The 19,772-nt window shown below is 40.0% G+C and overlaps 1 protein-coding gene across 3 annotated transcripts; it reads left to right on the top strand.

Annotated features, from left to right (window-relative positions):
- The first annotated feature begins 2,299 nt into the window (after positions 1 to 2,299).
- tuft1b (tuftelin 1b) lies at positions 2,300 to 19,701 on the top strand. Of its 3 annotated transcripts, XM_035183236.2 has the most exons (13): positions 2,301 to 2,557; positions 3,393 to 3,449; positions 13,970 to 14,047; positions 14,158 to 14,256; positions 14,372 to 14,446; positions 14,656 to 14,721; positions 15,024 to 15,113; positions 15,925 to 16,035; positions 16,770 to 16,993; positions 17,254 to 17,359; positions 17,632 to 17,715; positions 18,313 to 18,407; positions 18,507 to 19,701. In XM_035183236.2, exons 1-13 carry the CDS (start codon positions 2,447 to 2,449, stop codon positions 18,577 to 18,579), a joined length of 1,269 nt encoding a protein of 422 aa, XP_035039127.1. In that variant the 5' UTR covers positions 2,301 to 2,446; the 3' UTR covers positions 18,580 to 19,701. The 3 variants fall into 3 exon arrangements, with proteins under 3 accessions (XP_035039128.1, XP_035039127.1, XP_047200163.1); XM_035183237.2 differs by lacking the exon at positions 15,024 to 15,113 and having other exon boundaries at positions 2,300 to 2,557; XM_047344207.1 differs by lacking the exon at positions 2,301 to 2,557 and having other exon boundaries at positions 3,432 to 3,449; positions 14,163 to 14,256.
- Positions 19,702 to 19,772: the final 71 nt, after the last annotated feature.

A 19,772-nucleotide genomic window follows, 5' to 3' on the forward strand; every position in this document is an offset into this window, starting at 1 on the left:
AGTGAGACATTGTTGAAATGTGTAAAACAAAAAAAACTAGAGTTAACTAGAGTCACTGCCCTGCAATTGTTTGCCTCTGCCAACCAGCGCAGTTCTAGTCTACATACATCTTGTCTGAATCTGAATCTGGATCTTGAGGCAGCCGAGTGTCTCTCCACGCTCGAGCTGAGTTTCCCCCCTCAGACACACAGAGGCTGTAATCCTTTACAGTAATCACAGAAGACATGGAGCTGTAATCATGACTCCACCTCATCTCACCTCTGTGTCTCTGACCTCAGCTCATCTTCTCCTCCTCTGTCTTCACAGGGTAAATGAAAACCTGCTCTCTTCTTTCACTTTGTAGTTAATAAAAGATAAAGGCTTTCAATTCGGTGTTTTATCCATTGCCTCCTGCATCTCCCTCTTAAAACGTATGATTTGTTGAAAAGTGTTACATAAATAAAGTTAAAAATTTGTATTATTATGATGAATTTCAATATGATGTCCATTCATTTCAGTCAGTCAAAATAAATGAGTGTGTGCAGTGGCGTTACAACAGCGAAGGTAAAGCACATTACTACCTGGGGCCCTGAGCTGAGAAGGGGCCGCTGGGAACAGCCGATCCACAGCAACGACAATTTTGTAAGAAACCATTTTGATGAACGATGCTATGGTCATGCTGCTTGTCTTTTACACAAAAAGTAGGAGGTGAACGTGTTTTTTAATGTGGGTGAAACTGCTAAAAGATTTCTTAATCGACTCCTCTCCCATTGCCAGTAGAGGAATTTGCCTTTCTGTTTTTAATTTTTCCCAGTGAGTCATGTTCGATATCACGAAACAGAGAAGCTGTCTCAACTGTCTTGTCTTGCCAGTGCTGCCTCTTGCACGATACCACGACGTTGTGAAAGTGTTTTTCCTGGGACTGCGGTCTCAGTTTGGTTTGATGTAGGGCCCCTCTGGTCTCTTTTGCCGGGGGCCTCCACAGTCCTGATAGAACCTGATTGTGTGCCTAGTATATCTGGTTTTGAAGTTCAGCCCATGCAGTGAATTATGGCGTTTTCTGTACTTTACTGTAGCTCAACATGATTTAGAGTACTCAAAGTATTAGTGGTATGTTCCAGTGCACCTTGTTGATGTGTGAGAAAATGAGCAGAAGCTTTACGACCTCACTGATCAGCATTCTTGTCGCTGGTCGTGAATTTTAATGACAAAGCAAAAATGCTTTTCTACACCAGTACTGAACTTTGCAGTTAGAACCCTTCAAGAAAAAAGGGAGAATAAATGACAGTATTAACATTTACACACATAAGTTTAAATTTGAGCTCAGTTTGAAGTTCAGAACATAATAGAAAAGCCACAGCTGTTAATTCACCTGTGTCTAAACTTTAAACAGACATATTTTGCAAATGTACCACAACTGAATGGCATTGAGCCTTTTCAGTGGAAAACTTGAGGTTTAAAATAACTTTGCATTGCACAGAATACAAAGCTTTCTTCTGATCTGATAAAACCAAAGTCATTAATCGTTGGTGCGTGTTTACCTTGGGCCAGGCTTCTCAAAAACAAGCTTCCTTTTGAATCGGCGTCGTTCATCTATTAACCTTTAATAGGCGCCTGACACAAAAGCAGATGTGCCGCATTCACAGCAGCTTATTGGAATTCACTGGTGCACAGAGTCACTGCTGGTGGCGCAGAGCAAATAACCTATAATGTTGGATTACGTCTGCAGCCGAGGTGTAAAACATAATTACATGATGTCAACCTGAGTGAGAAAACACTGTGATGAAGATGGTGAAGTGAGAGGCTTAAATGATGGAAGTTGACTTGGGGATTAGATGCTGGTCTTTGTGCGGAATTAGCTTTTCATTTCTTTTAATGCCACTTGTCCCCGAAGGCAAGTCACCACAAGCAAATACAATTAAATTAAACAGTCAAATGAGCTTTAACCGAGTTTTGTACTAATTCATGCTCGTAACATTTTGAACACATTGAAAAAATGTGATATTAGTCTAAATAAAGTATGCTCTATAAGTTTTAATAAAGTTTTCGACCAAAAAGTTTCTCAGTGGTTTGATCCATTATTCAACAATGTTCTCACATCATCACAGCAACAGTACATTGTCAACTGCAGAAAGTGGGACACGTACTCTGAGCTGATGTGTCAGACGTGTCTAGAAAGTTTCCAGCCATATGCCAGCAGAGGGTAATGAGTTCAGCCACGGGCCAAACAGGAAAATAAGCACAAGTGTAAATGGCACCGGAGCCACCTGACATGTGACTGCACTGTTTACATACAGGACTAGATCCTCTTTGCAGGTCTGACACAGAATTAGCTGGAAGCAGATCACAGGCACTGTGAGGTTCCTGGTGCTGTGGCTGTTATAACAGCAGAGGAGTTGCAGGGAAACATGGAGAAGAGAGGTTGAAGAGAAGTTGTTGAAACGAGACAGATGAGGAGAGAAAGCACATGGGGTCAATGTGGAAGAAGATCAGGCAGGTGACTGACGGCAAAATGCTGCGGCTCGGCAGCGCCAACGCCAAGTGTCTGCCGGACGGAGGCGTCACCATCTTCTCTGAGGTCAGACACGTTTATTTCTAGTAAATCAGTCTTTATCATCCCTGTAGATTCCCACTATAAATAAGACATTTTGATGGAATTAAGTTTCCTTGAATTGTCAACTGTTGTGTATTGAGAGGCGTATTTCTTACCACCGTTTAGAGCCTGACAGATTTATTGTTTGGCTGATGACACCAGCCGATATGAGCCTTTTGGACACATCTGGGTATATGTTTGTCGATAGGATACGTCTTATTTTACAGAACAAATAAAGCAGAAAAGATGTGCATTTTTTTATTTTCTTAATAACTCTTTCAAGCTCTATATATTTAGTTGTGTTTGCCTTTTATTTTTATTCATAGTTATTTATGATGACGTTAATGGTTAAACTATTACAAAAGAAAACAAGCCTCAATTACATTTCTTTGTCCCCTCAGGATGAAAAACACTTAAGTGTGTAGCTAAAGCAAATTAGAGCTGATGTCAAATATAAATAATTAAATAATTGTTCAAATGAAGGGTGTAAGTTTGATGTGGTACAAAGAGCCTGCTGCGTCTTTAGTGATGATTCAGTACATTCCATTGAAATGAGGCGCGGTCATAGAGGACCTGCAGGTTCAACCTCCACCTGGCCACACGAAGAAGAAGGAGGAGGAGAAGGAGGAGAAGGAGAAGAAGAGGAAGCAGAAGCAGAAGAAGAGCGAGACGAAGGAGGAGGAAAAGGAGAAGAAGAAGAAGAAGAAGAAGGGAAAAAAAGAAGCAGAAGCAGAAGAAGAAGGAAACAGAAACTTAATCTGTGACTGTTTAAGTTTTTAATTTATTTTTGTATCTGTTGAATTGGTTTCCGCCTGAGAAGATGAGCGGAGGAGTGACGCAGACTGTGGGAAGAGGAGAAGAAGAAAACTCCAATAGCGTGAGTAACGATACAAAGTATACTTTTATTACGATAAAAAAGTATTTTGACTGTCTCTGTCCGGTGTAATGTAACTGTAACGTGTCTGCGCCGCTCAGGCACACGTGTTGTATAAACCTGTCAGTCACATGTGTGGACTCTGTTTACTCTCTGAATTCAAAGTACGTCTTTCATTTTACATACAAAGACACACACCTGAAACCCTACATGTTTATTAAGCCACATTTTATAGCTTCATATGTACGTCATGTATAAATGTGACCTTTGAATCCAAAAACTAAATTAGAAGATAAGTCACTTTCACCAATCACATGGTGTCAGGAGATATGGAGTCATAACAGTGCCATAAAGAATCTGTAAAAAATATGTTATGAAGAGGAACAATTCAAATAATTAAGTCAATTTTGGAAATATAAAGACAATAAGTCTAAATATAGATATATTTTTAAATGTATTTGATCATTTATTTGATCATTTTATTTTGTATTAGGGTTACATGATATAGCCAAAATGGCCGGTGTTGTCTATTATAGTATGAACCTCACATAGTGGGAGTGGCTGTATTTCATGACTCAAATGATTGTGTTTTAGAACTTGTGAAAAAGGTGAATGCAGTTGAGATGACTTGATATCCCTGATCCCCTCAAAGGGCTGAGATCCAGTGATCCCAAATGGTTCATGATCTCTTATTACTGACAATGTAGGTCAAAGAGCAGGTGTGACTGCACTGATACACAAGTTACACATCACTTACTTCACTTTATATATGAATCTTTATTAAGTTCACCTATTCATTGTATACATGACACTTTCAATGGCGCATTAACCTGCTATCAGATACAGCAAAGAAAAGCTGATGCTCTTTAACAGGTATTAAACAATGAATTGATATGTTGAAACAAGTCTGAACAACCTACTTCAAATTCAGTTTAGATGGTAAAATCATTAGCTACACCCTCCGGCCATGTTTTGGTGCTTAAAAATAATTGTAACATTTTTGAATAAGTTGAGGCATTGTCAAGGCTCACCTGAGTTTATTGCACATTGTTGTCATTGCACACTTTCTTGTCCAAGTTTGACGACTATCTACTAAAGTCACACAGACCAGGGGTTAGCTAAAGAACAGGTTAAACAAAACATAACTCGCAGTCATTAACATATGGTTGTTGTGTCTTGTCATAATAGCCTCGTGCACACAGGGAAGGTTGCATGCATCGACAAATCATTTATTTAGTCAGACATCCGGCAGGAAGGGGAGCATACAGTCAGTCGTGTTCGGACAAATACAGACTTGTGATGCAAAAGCCTTTTTTTCTTTGATGACAGTTTCTATTCGCTGCAACAACTGATTAGATAAAAAACAGTGTCTGAGTTTTTTTTTTGGTCCTTTTGGATTGTTGTGAGGTTCTGTGAGATTTAATCATAGAAGAAATGAAGTCACCAGCTTAACGTTTTTAAAGATGTGATTTAAGATGTGTTGTTTTGTCGCTGGTTGCAGAGGAATGTGTTATTTTTCTGTCAGTCCTGTCATTACACTGTAAACATGAGCGCTGGCCTCTCATGCACTCTTGTTTTCCGTTTTCAAAACTGAAACCCTTTTTATTCCACGTAAGCACATTTAGGAGTGAAACCATTTTCTTCCTGATCTTGACAAATTGCATTTTAGTTCATGTGTGTCCTGTCATCGTGTGAGAACAAACTGACAGGAGCAAAAACATGTGATTAAAATAGCTTTGCTGGATTGTAATGTGTTTTTTTTTACATGGCTACATGAGACAGATCCACTCTAAGTCTTTTGTGTGTGTTAGCAACACTGTTAAAGGGCATGTTTGCACTGTCAACAAAAAGATTAGCGGCTACATACAAGCAGCCTGGGAAATTAAACTGTGTTTAGTAAACACCTGCTCATATTGGAAGTTTGCTTATCAAGCACGAACAAACACGCAAAACTGAAAACAAAAGCAGCAGGACACAAAGTCATAACGTAGACTGTAGAGGACGATAGACAACACGTCTCCACCTCCTCCCAAATGAGGCCAAATTATCCCAGAGACTGTCAATCATGACATTACACATGACATGTAGCATCAAATAACTAATTAAAACCCAAATTACATGAAAAATACATCAGTGTGGTAAGAATATTTGAGAAAAAAATGTACTGTACTTTTTAGGCTACTAACATGGAAGAAGTGGGCTTTATCATCTATACTGCAGTCAGCCACCAGGGGGCAATCAAGACGCTTTGACCTCCCTTTTGGGGAGCTGTCATGTCCTGCACCTTTATAAACATACTATGTGGAATATAATGGTTTTATATAATTGTAAATTGATTATTCTTGATTTTGACTGCAACCATTGATTGCATTATTGTTGTATTGTAAATTAATCTGCTAATTATGTTCTCTATGAATCTGTTAATTTGATGATATTTAAGAAATGGTATAACGTGACCATCTCAATTCCCCAAATGTTTTTTTTTTCTCACCTTGGCCAATTAAGTACGGAAACTATGTATGTTTCATACACTTCTAAAAAAAAAACAGGGTTGATTGTTGATTAATAAATCAATTAAAGATTTCCAGAGACATTTCCAGACTAATTTAATGATTAAATTAAATTGTAATGAATAACATGAAGTTTTCCACTGATGGAAGTTTAACCTTTGAAGTTTCAGATACCTAAACACACACACACACACACACACACACACACACACACACACACACACACACACACACACACACACACACACACACCAACACACAGAGGAATGAGCATATTTGAACTGTGGCATTTGACTTTGGTTTGCACATTTGTTTATACAGCACACACTCACCAAGCCAGTTACTGTTATATAAAGACGCTTCATTAATCTCTCTCTTACATAAACCACAGCACACATTCCTCACTGTCCTGCTACCTACCACTGTCACCATGTGGCAGATAAATGAGGCCGTCTTCATTCCACAGTTTTATCTGTTGGTCACATATTCTCCTGAGTTATATATTAGTGTGTGTTTGCACACATTTAGTATCAAGGTTTAACCAGGTCAGTCATTGACTTTGAATGATTGAAAGTGTTTGACAAAGAGTATAGGTTAAAAGTTTCCAGAATCACTGGCCACATGTCCAGTGTTGTTTTTCGGTTATTCAAATAAAATGTGGAGGAAATTCTTTGGTCGATAAAGTTAAAGTACGATCTATGAGTTAAAACGTACAATATGTAACTTTGGTCACTCGCGGTCTCTCAATCAAAATGAAAATAACAAAGGACCTAGTTTGATGACGTCGTTAAAGAGTGTGGGATCATGGGAGCTGTTGTCCTCGCCAGCATTGCTCATTGAAATCTACCGGACTCGACTCAGATGCAAATCATGTTCACAGATTTACATTACGCAGCAAACGGCAATGAATAATCTTCATCCATTTTGAGAGATGAATACAAACAGTGGACAAAAACAAACTGGCGACTGGCTAACTAGCTAGCAGTGTGTGTCCTGTGTCGTACTTTGTTTGCCCCGGAAATTACAGCAGAAATCAGAAAAGCCATAGGTAAAGCAGACAAGATGCAATTAAAAGGTTAGTTCACAAGTTAACAAACATATAACATAGATCTCGTCGTTTGAGACATTTTAATGAGGAATTGTTACATATTCTATCTTTAATGCTATTTCAAAATGTGACAGTTTAGATTCTCCATTAAACAAACTTCTTTTTCCAGGACTTTGTTTAATCTAATCAGTGGAAATGTTTCCTCCAGTTCTTTCCGTTGTTTATGAGGCATCGCAGTCCTGCAGGTGAAGCGCAGAATGACCCTCAGACTGGCGCTGTAGCTCAGCGACTGGGGAACATGTCTGGAGGGAAAGAGGGTTGGGCAGCTGGCGGAGCCTCACCCAGCCTAGTAAGGGAAGACAGCCGCGGTTTCCCACGCAGTTAGTCACACATGCACAGAGCGTCTGGATCGCAGCTGCCTGAACATCAGTGAGACGTGTCCCGCACAGCTCCGTCTGCCCAGGTAGATACAAGAGTAATCTTTGTCAGATAAAGTGAAGGGTTTGTGGAGTGAAACGCATGATGGTACTCGGGGCTGTAGTTTTGTCTGTTTGGTAGTGTTTGGTTGTATGATTCATTTTGGTTTGTCTTTCGCCGTTGAAACAAAAGAGACACTTAAAAATATGGAGGCAACAACACGTTTTGCTTTCTTAGATTAACGTGAATTACGCAGACGTGTCAATACACAGAGATCGATGCAAGGTGCTGCACCGGGACAGAGACAACATTGGGACAGATCAATTTAAAATCAGAAAACAGTTTCAAGCAATTTTCAAGCAGAAGGAAAGAGTTAAAGAGATTAAAGGAGATGATAATAATAAAAAAGGATAAAATCTATTATATTTGACACAGAGGAACCGGAGCAGACATAGTTTATCCTGACAGGCTTGGAACTTTTTAGACTTACCTCGCATTTGTCAGTTATACTATGGAAAAGTGACTCATTTTCTGTTGTAATGATGACACACACTGCAGATCATGAGAAAGGGGAAAGCCTGTGATGAGCGTGTGTGACAAGCAATGGTGATCTTGATATCCCCCCTGTTGTTTGTATGTGTTTTAGGACTTATCGTTGGCAGCATGTGTCGTTGTGCTGCCTGCTTATAAAACGTACCTTGTTATGACAGCAGTCGGAGACGGATGGATTTTCACACTTTGACGTGAACTCGCTGTTGGGACAGAAGTAAAGATAAGACACAGATGTGCTGCTGCAAATAGTCATCTGACATCATACAAATGATTTTATCGTACGCCAATTTTCTTCTTCTAGCTGTGCTAAAATAATCAAGGATATATATTTATAGCGATGCCTGGTCGATCCTTTAGTCAGTGTTGTTGTGTCTTTACAGCAGTGATATCATATGTTGAGAGGTAATAACTGGGATTGGTTGTATTGATTGTTGGAGGTTAGAGGAGACTCTGACTCTTAAGCAGTGATATCACCTCCATATCTGTAAATATGCATCAGGCTGTACTCTTCTATACTCGTCCCTCCACTCATATAATATTCAAAGCTTGCGTGCACTGATGTACTTGTTTCCTCTTAGGGCTGGGCAATAAAACAGTATCAATAGTTGTCACAATGTAATTTTAGTCAATAGCAATATAACAAAAATCCAATATATATTGATATAATACTTGTGCATTGTGTAAACACACTGAGGAGGTATAACACATATTGATCTACTCTACGTCAGATTTGTAAAATGTTTTGTCATGTGTTTGTTATTCTGTGCTCATAAAGAAGAGTTTAAAAGCACAAACTTCACTCAGGAGCAAAAGATCAGTCTTTAAACGTAAGAGAAATAATAATGTGACATTTATCGACTGCACTTTACTCTGAAGCACTTATCAGACCTCCTGTGTTTCCTGTTTGCACATAACATGAACATTAAGACTGACTCATACATTGTTTTGGACAGTTTTCTTCATGAATCATTAATTACATATGTTAAAGATGGAACAGTATAGATTATTTGCAGTGTCTGAAGAAACACTTTCTTTATTCCCTCTCTCAAGGAGTTTACAGATTCGCTGGAAGGATGCGTTATGGGTCCTGGTTGGATGCAGGATTTATTTATCTCACCTTCTTTAACATTGCAAGACGGTGTGTTTGTCATTTTCTCCATTTTCCCAGGGAATAATTTATAGATCTTGATGAAAGAAACATTTAAATAAATGTATAAGGGACTGATATCTGTGAGTGTGTGAACAAGGTGCAGCTCGATTTAATTTAAGCAGACTGTATGGCCTTGGCTGAGGTATGTGCTCTGATGAGTGCCAGTTTGTGACTGTGAAGAGTAGCTGTGGTTTCCTTGTTTGAATTAAGTCGTAGTCTTTATGCAGTGTTGTGAAAGACTTCGAGAATTTAACTCCAAGTTTGTTTCTTTGATCTTATCGACCTGATCAGAATCTAACTTAGATTGAAGCCTTGAAGGGAGAACACCGGAACACTTCGATTACTTTTGTTGAAGTGATCTTCAAAGCTATTTTCACAATGATTAATTGAACAGGTTAATTTGTTTTGTAAGTTTATATGTAAATATAAACTTGTGTTATGTAAGAGAAACCCAGGGATACCACTGAACCTCACAGACTTTGTTTTCTCTTCCTCTTAGATTAGAAATTCAGTGGAAATGTTAATTAAGCGTTCCCTGAGCTGCACGGACAGGCCTCCGCTCTCAGAAGTTTCTACCTGTTGGCCTCAACACTCAAGGCAGATATTTATTACACTGTTAATGCTTTGAACAGATGAAAGGGCTGATTCCATTATACTTGATGGAAAAGTACAGTATAAGTTTGCACATGCCCATGCCGCAGAGAGGCGCACGTGCAAACATTTGCATCAGAACAAAACAAGCTTATTAAACAGTGTACTGCTGCATCTAAGATAACAACCTGTTCTCTGGAAACACAAACACACCCATCTCTTCATATCCGTCACCGAACACATTTTCTCTCAAATTCTCTTGTCACTACATGAAAAACTGTTTCTCATTAAAAAAGGACAGAACCTCTAAATTATGCAGTGATTAAATTTTTTATTTGAACTTGGAACGAGATCACAAGTATATTTGTCCTGTAATGACGCCTAATGATCACCTTACATGGGAGCGGTCGTAAATCAATCTTACTTTATTTCATAACCATTTGTTGAGGCTGTTTCCATAATGTTGTGATGATGTTGTCTCCAATACACACGGTACATGCAGCCAATGATTTTGAAGCAGTGATGCATCAAACCTTTAATACTGCCGCACACGGTCTCACTTATAGTGAAACATTTTGGTGCTAGAACAAGATTGTTTTTGCCTAAACGTCGCAAATGAATATATCACTGAGAGTGAGACCGTGTGTGGGAGTTTTGATCCACTTACCTCTGCAAAGGATTTTATATTTACCATATGCTGTGGAAAGAAGGAGTTTCCTGGGGGAGGATGGAAAACCTCAACTCCTTAAAATGTGTTAGTTTCCCAGGCCCCTGCTCGAAATTACATGCCCAAAATGTATCGAGTATATATATCTACTGAGACTGTAGTATGAGTGATTTTTTTAACCCAAAACAGTACATTTTTCAGGAATATATTGCGAACCGGTAACTTATTATCGATCTATTTATATTGTGAAATGAATACATGTTGGTTCCAGAGTAACGCAGCGTTTGGTGGGGGGTGCAGAACATTGTGTTTTTGTGCATAGTTTGCACCCCCCTGGGTGTGTCTCTGTACCATCCTCTCCCCTGTGTCTCTGGGGGAGAGAGAAGCCCTGGAGCTGTCACTCCCTCAGACCTCAGAGTGAAATACTGGCCTTCGTGTCGCTGCCCCGGCTCTGATGGTTTTTTCAGACAACGCAATTACACACAAAGAACTGCCAATCACACGCTAAAGCATTTATCCTGTGTTTGACTTGCCAACCGGAGAACTGGTTGCTTACGTACGAAGCTAAATATGTTCGCCACACGGGTTGACCGGCTTTGTTCTTCTAAGTCTGCGTGATTTGCATGTTCACACACCCTCGACAACAGTTTCCACTCATTGGCACGCAGGTTTATTTATGTGTGGTATGCACACACACAAAGTTACAAAAAAGATTCAAATGTTCTGTAATCTACTGCATATATCTTTCTCATTTGATAAGAATACTTCAGATATATGGATATGTAGTAGATTTCTTTCCCACACATACAGTTTTATGCAACCAATATTGTTTTGGGCAATAAGACTGATAGGACAGAGTTTAAGCATTAAATGGGAAGAGAGAGCTTCCATAAAGCTTCTGTACATGAGGCACATGCTCAACCAGGTCAGCAGCTGGGTGCTCAACAACTACTTCTTTATAGTCAGATATTTAATTATAAACATGTAGATTTAGAAATCGACTTATAAGTACGATCGACTCTTTGTTTATTTGTTTTTTGAAACATAAAAGCAGTTACCATAGAAATCTGCACCCTCTTGTCTACAAGTGTGTGGTTTACTGCAACCTCATGTAATCATACAAACAATACCAACATTAGTGATGACGATTGGAATTGGAATACAGAGCTCAAGTATTGGTATTGGCAAATTCGAGTATTAGAAAGGGAACACCAATCTGGTGCATCTCCAGTTTTATTGATAGCCGTCTTAATTAAAATCAGAGGTTTGCTGTCGTATAGTTCACTGTGAAGATTTACTGTTGTGTCACCGTCTTCAGCCTTCAAGCTGACAGCAGTCTTTGGAATGTCAAGAATGTGTCGGTGCCTCGTTATCATTCCTGCATATGTCATTCGCACAGGCAGCAATTAAAGGTGTGTAAAATGACTTAATGAGGAGAACAGTGTGACACCGTGTGAGCAGCATCACAAAGTGTTGCTGCAGTTCAATTGGCCACGTTAACAGGTGATATTAAAACATGGGATGTTATGGAGACGGGTGTTTAAGTGTGTGGATGTAAATTTGAATGCAGGTTTAATTGATAAGACAAAGTCGACTCACGACGTCCTTCAGCGTGATTTAACAACATCTGTCTCTCGTTGCATTTTATGTAGCGTGTAAGAGTAACACCTGCTTGTCAAACTTGTTAAAATAACTCTCAGGTGGAAAATGGAAAGCTCGCCCCCGAAAATATTATTTTTATGGGTGAAGCTTCAGCTGCCAGTGGTTTGACACATAGCAACAGTAAACACATAGTGTTCTCCTGTCACATCTATAGTCAATGGGAGAAAAACAAACCAGCATATCCTCTATGTAGCCGTTAATATGATGAACTGTCTGTGAGTCTTAACCTGATTTTAACATTGGTTTTACTTTTAACTCTAATTATACGTGTGCTTCTTCATCAGTTTATATTGTAAAGTGTCTTTCTGTGTCTATAAAGTCACTGTGAAATAAAATGTATTATTATTATTTGTCTTTCACTGAGGACTGCTAGTCCCACTTAACTACAGACTAACACAAAAAAAAGAAATCAGCAAGGAAGTAAAGATCATTTCTGTCTCGCTGTCTACAGGACTTTTTTTGTCTTAGCTGTTAAATTATGTTCCATTTGTGCAGCTTAGCCTTTGGTCTGATTTGTAGATGAGTCTGTAGCAAACACCCACACAATGTTTAATTAAGGCCACTGATGATAGAAACCACAGCAGCAAGACAAAGGCGTCCGCCCCAAATAATGACTGATAATAGCAGTTGAGTTTTTATAACATACATTCATTACATACAGCTACAGTGTGTTCCATGTACAGTACATACAGAGACACACTGGTTACATAACTCACGTGCACCTGGACCATTGTCCACCTGAAGTTGAGGTTTTGTCAAAGAGCCAAACATTTGTTGTTTTCTTTGCACATTCAAGAGAAAAGACAACACAACTGAATGGGCGTTGTCCCTTTATTTGCATCATTTGCTGTGGGACGTGCACTTTGTACTTTTGTTATGTAAGAAAACTTTACATTAAAAAAGGGCCAGGTGCGTTGTGTATTAAACTAAACATGTCTCAGCAAGACTCAGATATAGTTTTTGTGATAATATCTATTAAATGATTTGTTTATCTCTGTAATAATAGTCTGAATAAGTAAACTGTACAGAAAGTACGTCCATGTGTTTTATCTTTGTTTATGACATTAGACCAAACTCAATGGATGATCTGAAGATGTTGTAGCTCGATGAAGTTCTGCAACATTAATCAAATCAGTTGCACTTGATTAGTATTAGATTAGATGAATTAGCTCATAGCCTACAGTCAATAAAGGGAAGTGTCTGCTTGTTATTAAGAAAATAGAAATGTCCTGAACTGAGTGATGAACAGTGTACAATTAAAAATAAAGGAGCTATAGAGAAGTCAGAAGGGCACAGAATGAATGAGTGAGTCATCATCTGTATTTATAGAATAGAATACAAAATAAAAGATATGACTACAGAACAGCCTATAATAGGAGAGTATAAGATGGATGTGGACTCGATAAAAAAAACATGCACATGGAATAATATACATGCATCTATATACAGAATAGAGTCTGCATGTGTTGTTTTAAAATTAAGTTATGAAAGCATGAGAGACAATTACACGATTAGTTTTTGTTGCCAAGGCGACAGAGTTGGTTTGAGAGTGACTCAGTAGCCGTTGATGTTTTGCGTGTTGGTATTTCTGGCCTCTGCCGGACTGTTTTCATTTTCTCCAGTGAGTCGTGTTGTGTTTGGTTATAATCACCAGACCAGGTCCTGTGGTTTCAGTGGAAATGTCTCCTCAGCGTTGGTTGCTATGGTTTCACAGTGTAACTCTGAGGCGTCCACAGAGGAACTTCAGTATGGAGAAGTTTTATGGCCCAAAAAGTTCCCCCTCCCTCTGTCCCTGCTCCGCCCTCTTTGTTATTGGTGACTTTCTCTTCAGGCTCCCTCGTCTTTCTCGACATTGGTGGTTTTTCCCGTAACCCCCTGTTCCATTTACTCATCTAGTTTCTCTTATCCTCTCATCTTTCACTTCAGGACCGATGCAGGCGGCTTAGACTCACTCTACAAGATCAGCATCAGTCCGGCTGCACCCAGCAGAGGCTCGGCAACAAGGTACGGGATGAAAAGAGGGGAAGCAACTTTTTTCTTATTGTTTGCTGAACTAAAAGAAGAATAGTGGAGGGTGGAACCTTTTCTGAACTTCTCTTTTTGTTCGAATGAAGGACAGCAGCATAGCAGTAGTGCTGCCACAAAAACTAGAAGAGCAGGACGAAACACGTGAACTCATCACTCCCACTAAAGAAAAAGTCGAAGTCATAAAGGTATTTGAGCATGTTTGCCTGTTTTGTGTAGTTGTGTGTCAACCCTTCATGTTTACCGGAACTAAACTGTAACTCCCTGTGTTATCTGGCGTGCTCTTATCGATGTGCTTCCTAGGTTTACCTTGAATCCTGTCCAAGGAAGGCACAGAGTGTCAGGATGCTCACGGACGAGGTGTCGCAGATTCAGGAGGTCAGTGTGTGACGGGCGGAGCTGAGCAATGCCATATTTAGACAATGAGTCAACATTCAGCCCCGAGGGGAGAGAACTCAACTCTGTGTGTGTTTGTTTTAGGATTATTTTTCAAATGTACGGGTTGAATAAGGTGAAGGACACGGTGATGTTTCTGCCGCTCACACACACACACGTTGTTTTAATGCGTGATGTGTTTTTGTTTCTAGGTGAGGTACTGTCTGAAGTCTCTGAGAGAGCAGATGGCAGCCAGGCAGAACAGCAACAACAACAAGGTAAACACCTTCTGCATCAGTGGGAGAGATGTTTGACTTTCAGGGTGGTGCCGAAACTGTAGGACATAAAATGCATAATTCCTCTTCTGCAATGTGAGAACTTTCTAGAATAATTAAATTTAATTATATTCTTGAAGCTTCTGTATGTGGCGGATAAAGATCCTCTTGTAATCTGTCTGGCATCTGACGTGTCTTTTCCTGTTGCAGTGCTTTGAGCTCTCACCCATCGAAGCATTTGTACATTTCATAAAAGAAGAAATACATGACTAACACCACTAACCAGCCGCTGCTCTCTTCTTCAGTGTCCCGCCAATGGCTTCAGGGTCAATCTACCCAGCAGCCAACCGGCCGTCTCCAATAGCAACACTGTTCTCATTGCCTCTAAAGCTCATGTAAGCTCATCACAACTCTGCTCTTTCTAACGTCCTCAGAAAAGTGTTGCTGTGGTTTTTATGATGCGTTTATTCATCGGTTTCATGTGAATGAAGCATGAGAAAGTAATTTCAGCTCAAAACAAGCTTTGCTGCGTTCAAATGTGTGTTGAAGTGACAGATACAACGTTCATAATGGGGGAAGAAATGTCTGGGCCTCCAGCCAACTGCCTGCTGCTCCTCAGAGGGTGCTAGACTCTCTAAAGATGATAACAAAGTGCAAAAGTCTCACTGACACTCTAATAGCATGCGCACACACACACACACACACACACACACACACACACAGGATATCGTATTTCCTCGTGCATTATTCTAGACTCTGTACATCTCCTGTAACACAACACCATTATCTGCAAGGAGGAAGTGTTGTAGCAGGGAGTGAGTGTGTGTGCACTGAGGTTATCGATACCCACTGACCTGTATGTGTCATATACAAGTAAACTAGGGTCACTTTACGCTGCCCTCCTTTCTAAATAGATATTTCCGGAATGCAACGTGTACTGTGTACTGTGTACGTGTTTACGAGAAGTATTTTGACCACCTCAAGCAGAGCCTGGAGATTAAAGATTATCTCTCCGCTATTTAACAGACGTCTGGGAAATGCTTTTGTTACCTCAGGCTTGACCAAACAGCCTTTTAAACACATAGCGATCCTATCGGCGGCTTCGCCTCTAGCTGTTTGTTAGCACCTGCCGTGCCCTCAGGTTCAAGTGGTTTGCCTGGATAAGCCTAATTGAGCACGACACTTTCTGTCTGCCCGTTCTCTCAGGTTTCAGATAATCAGGAGGAGAGCGGGAAGCTGAGGGAGGTGACCAAGCGTCTGTATACGCAGCTGAAGGAGATGGAGAAGAGGCACCAGGAGGAGAGGGAGCGGCTGCAGGTCTGGCTCATGAGACGAGTAACATGACTCGATTTCCTGTCTGCAGCGATGAGTCACTTCTCTGCTGCTGCTCTCTCCTTTATTCTTCCTCATTATCTCTCAGTGTCATCTCAGGATTCATCATCCTTCCTCCTGTGCTCCTGTGTTTGGGTCTTTGCTCTACTGTACATTAATGTGTCAGGTCATGAAGGGACACAGTCTTACAATTAACCACAGGCTGATCTGTCATGTGCTGTAACGATGGCCTTGTTCTTAACCCTGTTTATTGTGTTAGTTACATTTATTTAACCATTTTCTTTTAACCTTTAGCTCATATTAAGTTATGCTGTCAATCTTAAATTCTTTATAATTTGCAACATTTTCTTCTAAAAAAATGTGGGGGTTTTCGGGGGTGTTACTTTAGCTGTGTCTCCACTATCCACAATTATTTGTTTAAATTATTTATATATTTTTTTAGCTATGAGCAGTTTCTCCATATTTTTGTATTTGCACACTGACTATTTTTAGTTGTCTTTACTGTATTCTACTCCTTTTTCAGTGTGATATTATAGAGTTAATGTACTTTTTACTTGCTTAAAATTAGTATCTAGGCCTCAGCTCATGTACTAATAAGGAACGATAAGTTTTAAGTTGTCTTGCCCCCCCCAAAAAAACGTTCTACTGCGTTCCATTCCAGCTTAATAGTGTGTCTATAATAAACTTAATCCATCCTCACACTCTGGTTTCCCTCACAGGCCGAGTCCAATGAGTACCACACTCGTCTGGCCGAGCAGTCGGAGCGGCTGCAGAAGGCCGAGGACCAGTCGGAGGAGAGAGGGCTGCAGGTGGAGGAGCTGCAGAGGCTGCTGGGAGGCATGGAGAACGAGAGCGGCCTCCTCAAAGACAAGATGGCAGCAGGGGAGCTGGAGCTGCTGCAGCTGAGAGCGAGCAGGGAGGAAGGGGAGGAGAGGGAGCAGAGGTGAGACGGAAAACACAAAAGTTGTCATATTATATTATTTGTTTCACTGATAGTTTTATCATGTGCCAACTTAAATAAAACCAACTGATATTTTATCTAATATGAGAGACTATAATCCTAAATATGAATTTGTTAGATTGAAACTTCCAAAATAGCAAAATACAAATAACGTGCCCTCATCTAGTCAAGATTACAAACTAATATTTGATAAATTGTTATTAGTTTGAGAGACTTCCCTCATATGATCTTTGTGTTTGCAGGTGTGCCGAGCTGGAGAAGCAGTTGGCCATCCTGAAGGAAAAGATCCACCATCTTGACGACATGTTGAAGAGTCAGCAGAGGAAGGTCCGCCACATGATCGAACAGGTTAGTATGCAAGGTGCACACAGACACACACAGACACACACAGAGACACACAATGCAAGCGATGTCTATATTGCCCACAAACACACAGGAAGCAATTAATGAGGATATTAGATTTAGAGGAGGCGGACACAAAGAGCCTTATTGATTCAAGGGAGTGGAGCCGAGCGGAAATGTGTGGTGAGACAAAACAATAAGTGATGCTGCGTCTGCGCCTGTTGGACGAAGCTGTTTCTCTAGAGTACCTCACTTTGTCTGTTTTGTCTGTGATTCAGCTGCAGAACTCTCGGACCGTCATCCAGGAGAGAGATCGAGTCATCGGGGACCTGGAGGAGAAGGTGGCTTTCCTGGAAGCTGAGGTCTGGAGCCGGCAATATCCCTGCATTCATTAAAAAAGATAGCAGTAAATCCACTAAAGGGTTGTTCCCACTTAGACGTCTTTATTGTCACTGAGCCTCAGTATTGACTGTGTCTCGTAGAGCTTATTCCCTTGTGCTATAGACGTCCATTGTTTTCCAAAAGCTTTCACAGAAGCACCAGTGAGCGACACGGTGCTGTTACTTCATCATGATATACACAAGCACAAATCAAATATGGGTTATGCACTGTTTACTTCTTTTTGGTGAATCTCTCTTTTTATATTTTGGCCTGTTTGATAATGTATTCATATGTATTGATTAGACACAGATAAGCCCAGGGCTGAAACCCACACATGATGGGAATGTCAAAAAGTACTGAGCGGCAGATTAAAACTTTGTTTGATTTGGTCTTTTCGTGCAAATCGTTGAAAATTAGGAAAAAATAGAATAACAGAAGTCTTATCCTTTAAACTTAAAGCATGACACTTCGTAGACTAAAGGCCAAAATGCACTGAATTGACCCAGGATGTAAATCCTTCACACAGTTAAACCCCCCCAACACACACTTTAATGTATATTACCCTGTTCTCGTTGCAGAACAGAGAAATGCATGACCACATGGAGTATTTCCTGGCCGGCCAGAACCCTCCTCCCCTGAAGTCCACTGAGAACAAGCCAGAGATCGTTTACAGGTGACCTGAGAAGATCTCTGTCTACTGCTCATGCTTTCATTAAATGTCCAAGTACACCTCATAACATGAACTTTTTATTTGTCATCCCCCTCTGTGCAGTAAACCCCTCACACCAACATCACCGACCAACAGAGCCCTGCCACTCATCAAAGTCATTGAGATCAAGTCCTGAATGAAGGGTCAACTAAAGGAATGATTGGAAGTAAAAACAAAAATGTAAATATATATATTCAACCACCTTCCAACAAAACATGGTTTGCATGGATTAAAAAAAGGCAGATTAAACAGATCTCAGGTTGACGAAGGACGAAATTCCTCAGAGTCAAACTGAATCCAAACAGGTTAAGTATGAATTCGACCTGGGATCCAAACACAGGAGAAACCTTAAAAAGGAAACAGGAGCAGGAGCAGAGCTGAACTTCTCAGATGATTTACTGTACAGACACACGTCTGAGCGGCATGTTCCGTGTCAGAGAGTCTTCAAGAGTCAGTGGCAGCAGCAGGAGTTCGAAAAGGTTCCCTGTGTTGTCAAGTTTTCAACTTTAACTTCTCTCGCACGAAGATTCTTAAGTATGATGTTTCAACAGGTCAGTGTAAAGGGTGGGTTTAGATTATTACATTATTCTAACATTATTATTGTTAACAGTTATTGTATTGTTCATGTCTCTGTTACACACATGTACAAATAGTCACGTTGTGTTGAATGTTCTCAGCACTTCTTCGTCCAACAGCCTCGTCGACCACAACCCTCAGCGTCAGGGTTCAGGGTCACATTCCTCAGTGCTTTGCACCACGTTGCCAATGAGCAGACATGCACTTGGTCGTGATTTACGTTTTACTCACTCTCACGTTAGACAGGAGGAAATGAATAATTTTATTTTAATTAATTAAATTTAGTATATTTAATTTTATACTTTATTATACTTAGAAAAGAGTTACCAGAGGCTACATGTAGAGACAGCAGCGTGTTGATGGTACAACTTTAATTCTGATCTTTGCTGCCAAGTGCTGCCTCAGCAGCTGTTTGATCCTGTTTGTGCTAAAAGGTTTATTTAATTATTATTATTAATAATATTAACAATAACTGATGAACTTACCTATTGGCAGTTATGTTTGTATGGACCTTGTTTCTCTGTAAAATACTTTATGCTGTAGTAGAGAATGAGCATTTTTATAAACCAAATAGCCTTTCACTGTGAACCTTGTAGATAGATACACTTTAGTTCTGACTGTATTTTATTGTAGATGTTGTTCGTTTTTATTTAAATATAATAAATGGCCTGGTTTATCAAAACTCATTTGTGAAGTTTTCCTTGTATCCATAACATTCTACTGCCACCTAGTGGAGATATTAAGGACTGTGAA

This window comes from Hippoglossus stenolepis, chromosome 17, assembly GCF_022539355.2.
Source record: "Hippoglossus stenolepis isolate QCI-W04-F060 chromosome 17, HSTE1.2, whole genome shotgun sequence".
Taxonomy (NCBI): domain Eukaryota; kingdom Metazoa; phylum Chordata; class Actinopteri; order Pleuronectiformes; family Pleuronectidae; genus Hippoglossus; species Hippoglossus stenolepis.

Excerpts from the sequence above, each read along its gene's own strand:
- tuft1b (XM_035183236.2), top strand. The coding sequence starts at position 2,447 with ATGGGGTCAATGTGGAAGAAGATCAGGCAGGTGACTGACGGCAAAATG. Across the intron at positions 3,450-13,969 it reads AAGAAGAAAACTCCAATAGC|GACCGATGCAGGCGGCTTAG; the intron begins GTGAGTAACGAT and ends CTTTCACTTCAG. Across the intron at positions 14,447-14,655 it reads AGGTGTCGCAGATTCAGGAG|GTGAGGTACTGTCTGAAGTC; the intron begins GTCAGTGTGTGA and ends TTTTGTTTCTAG.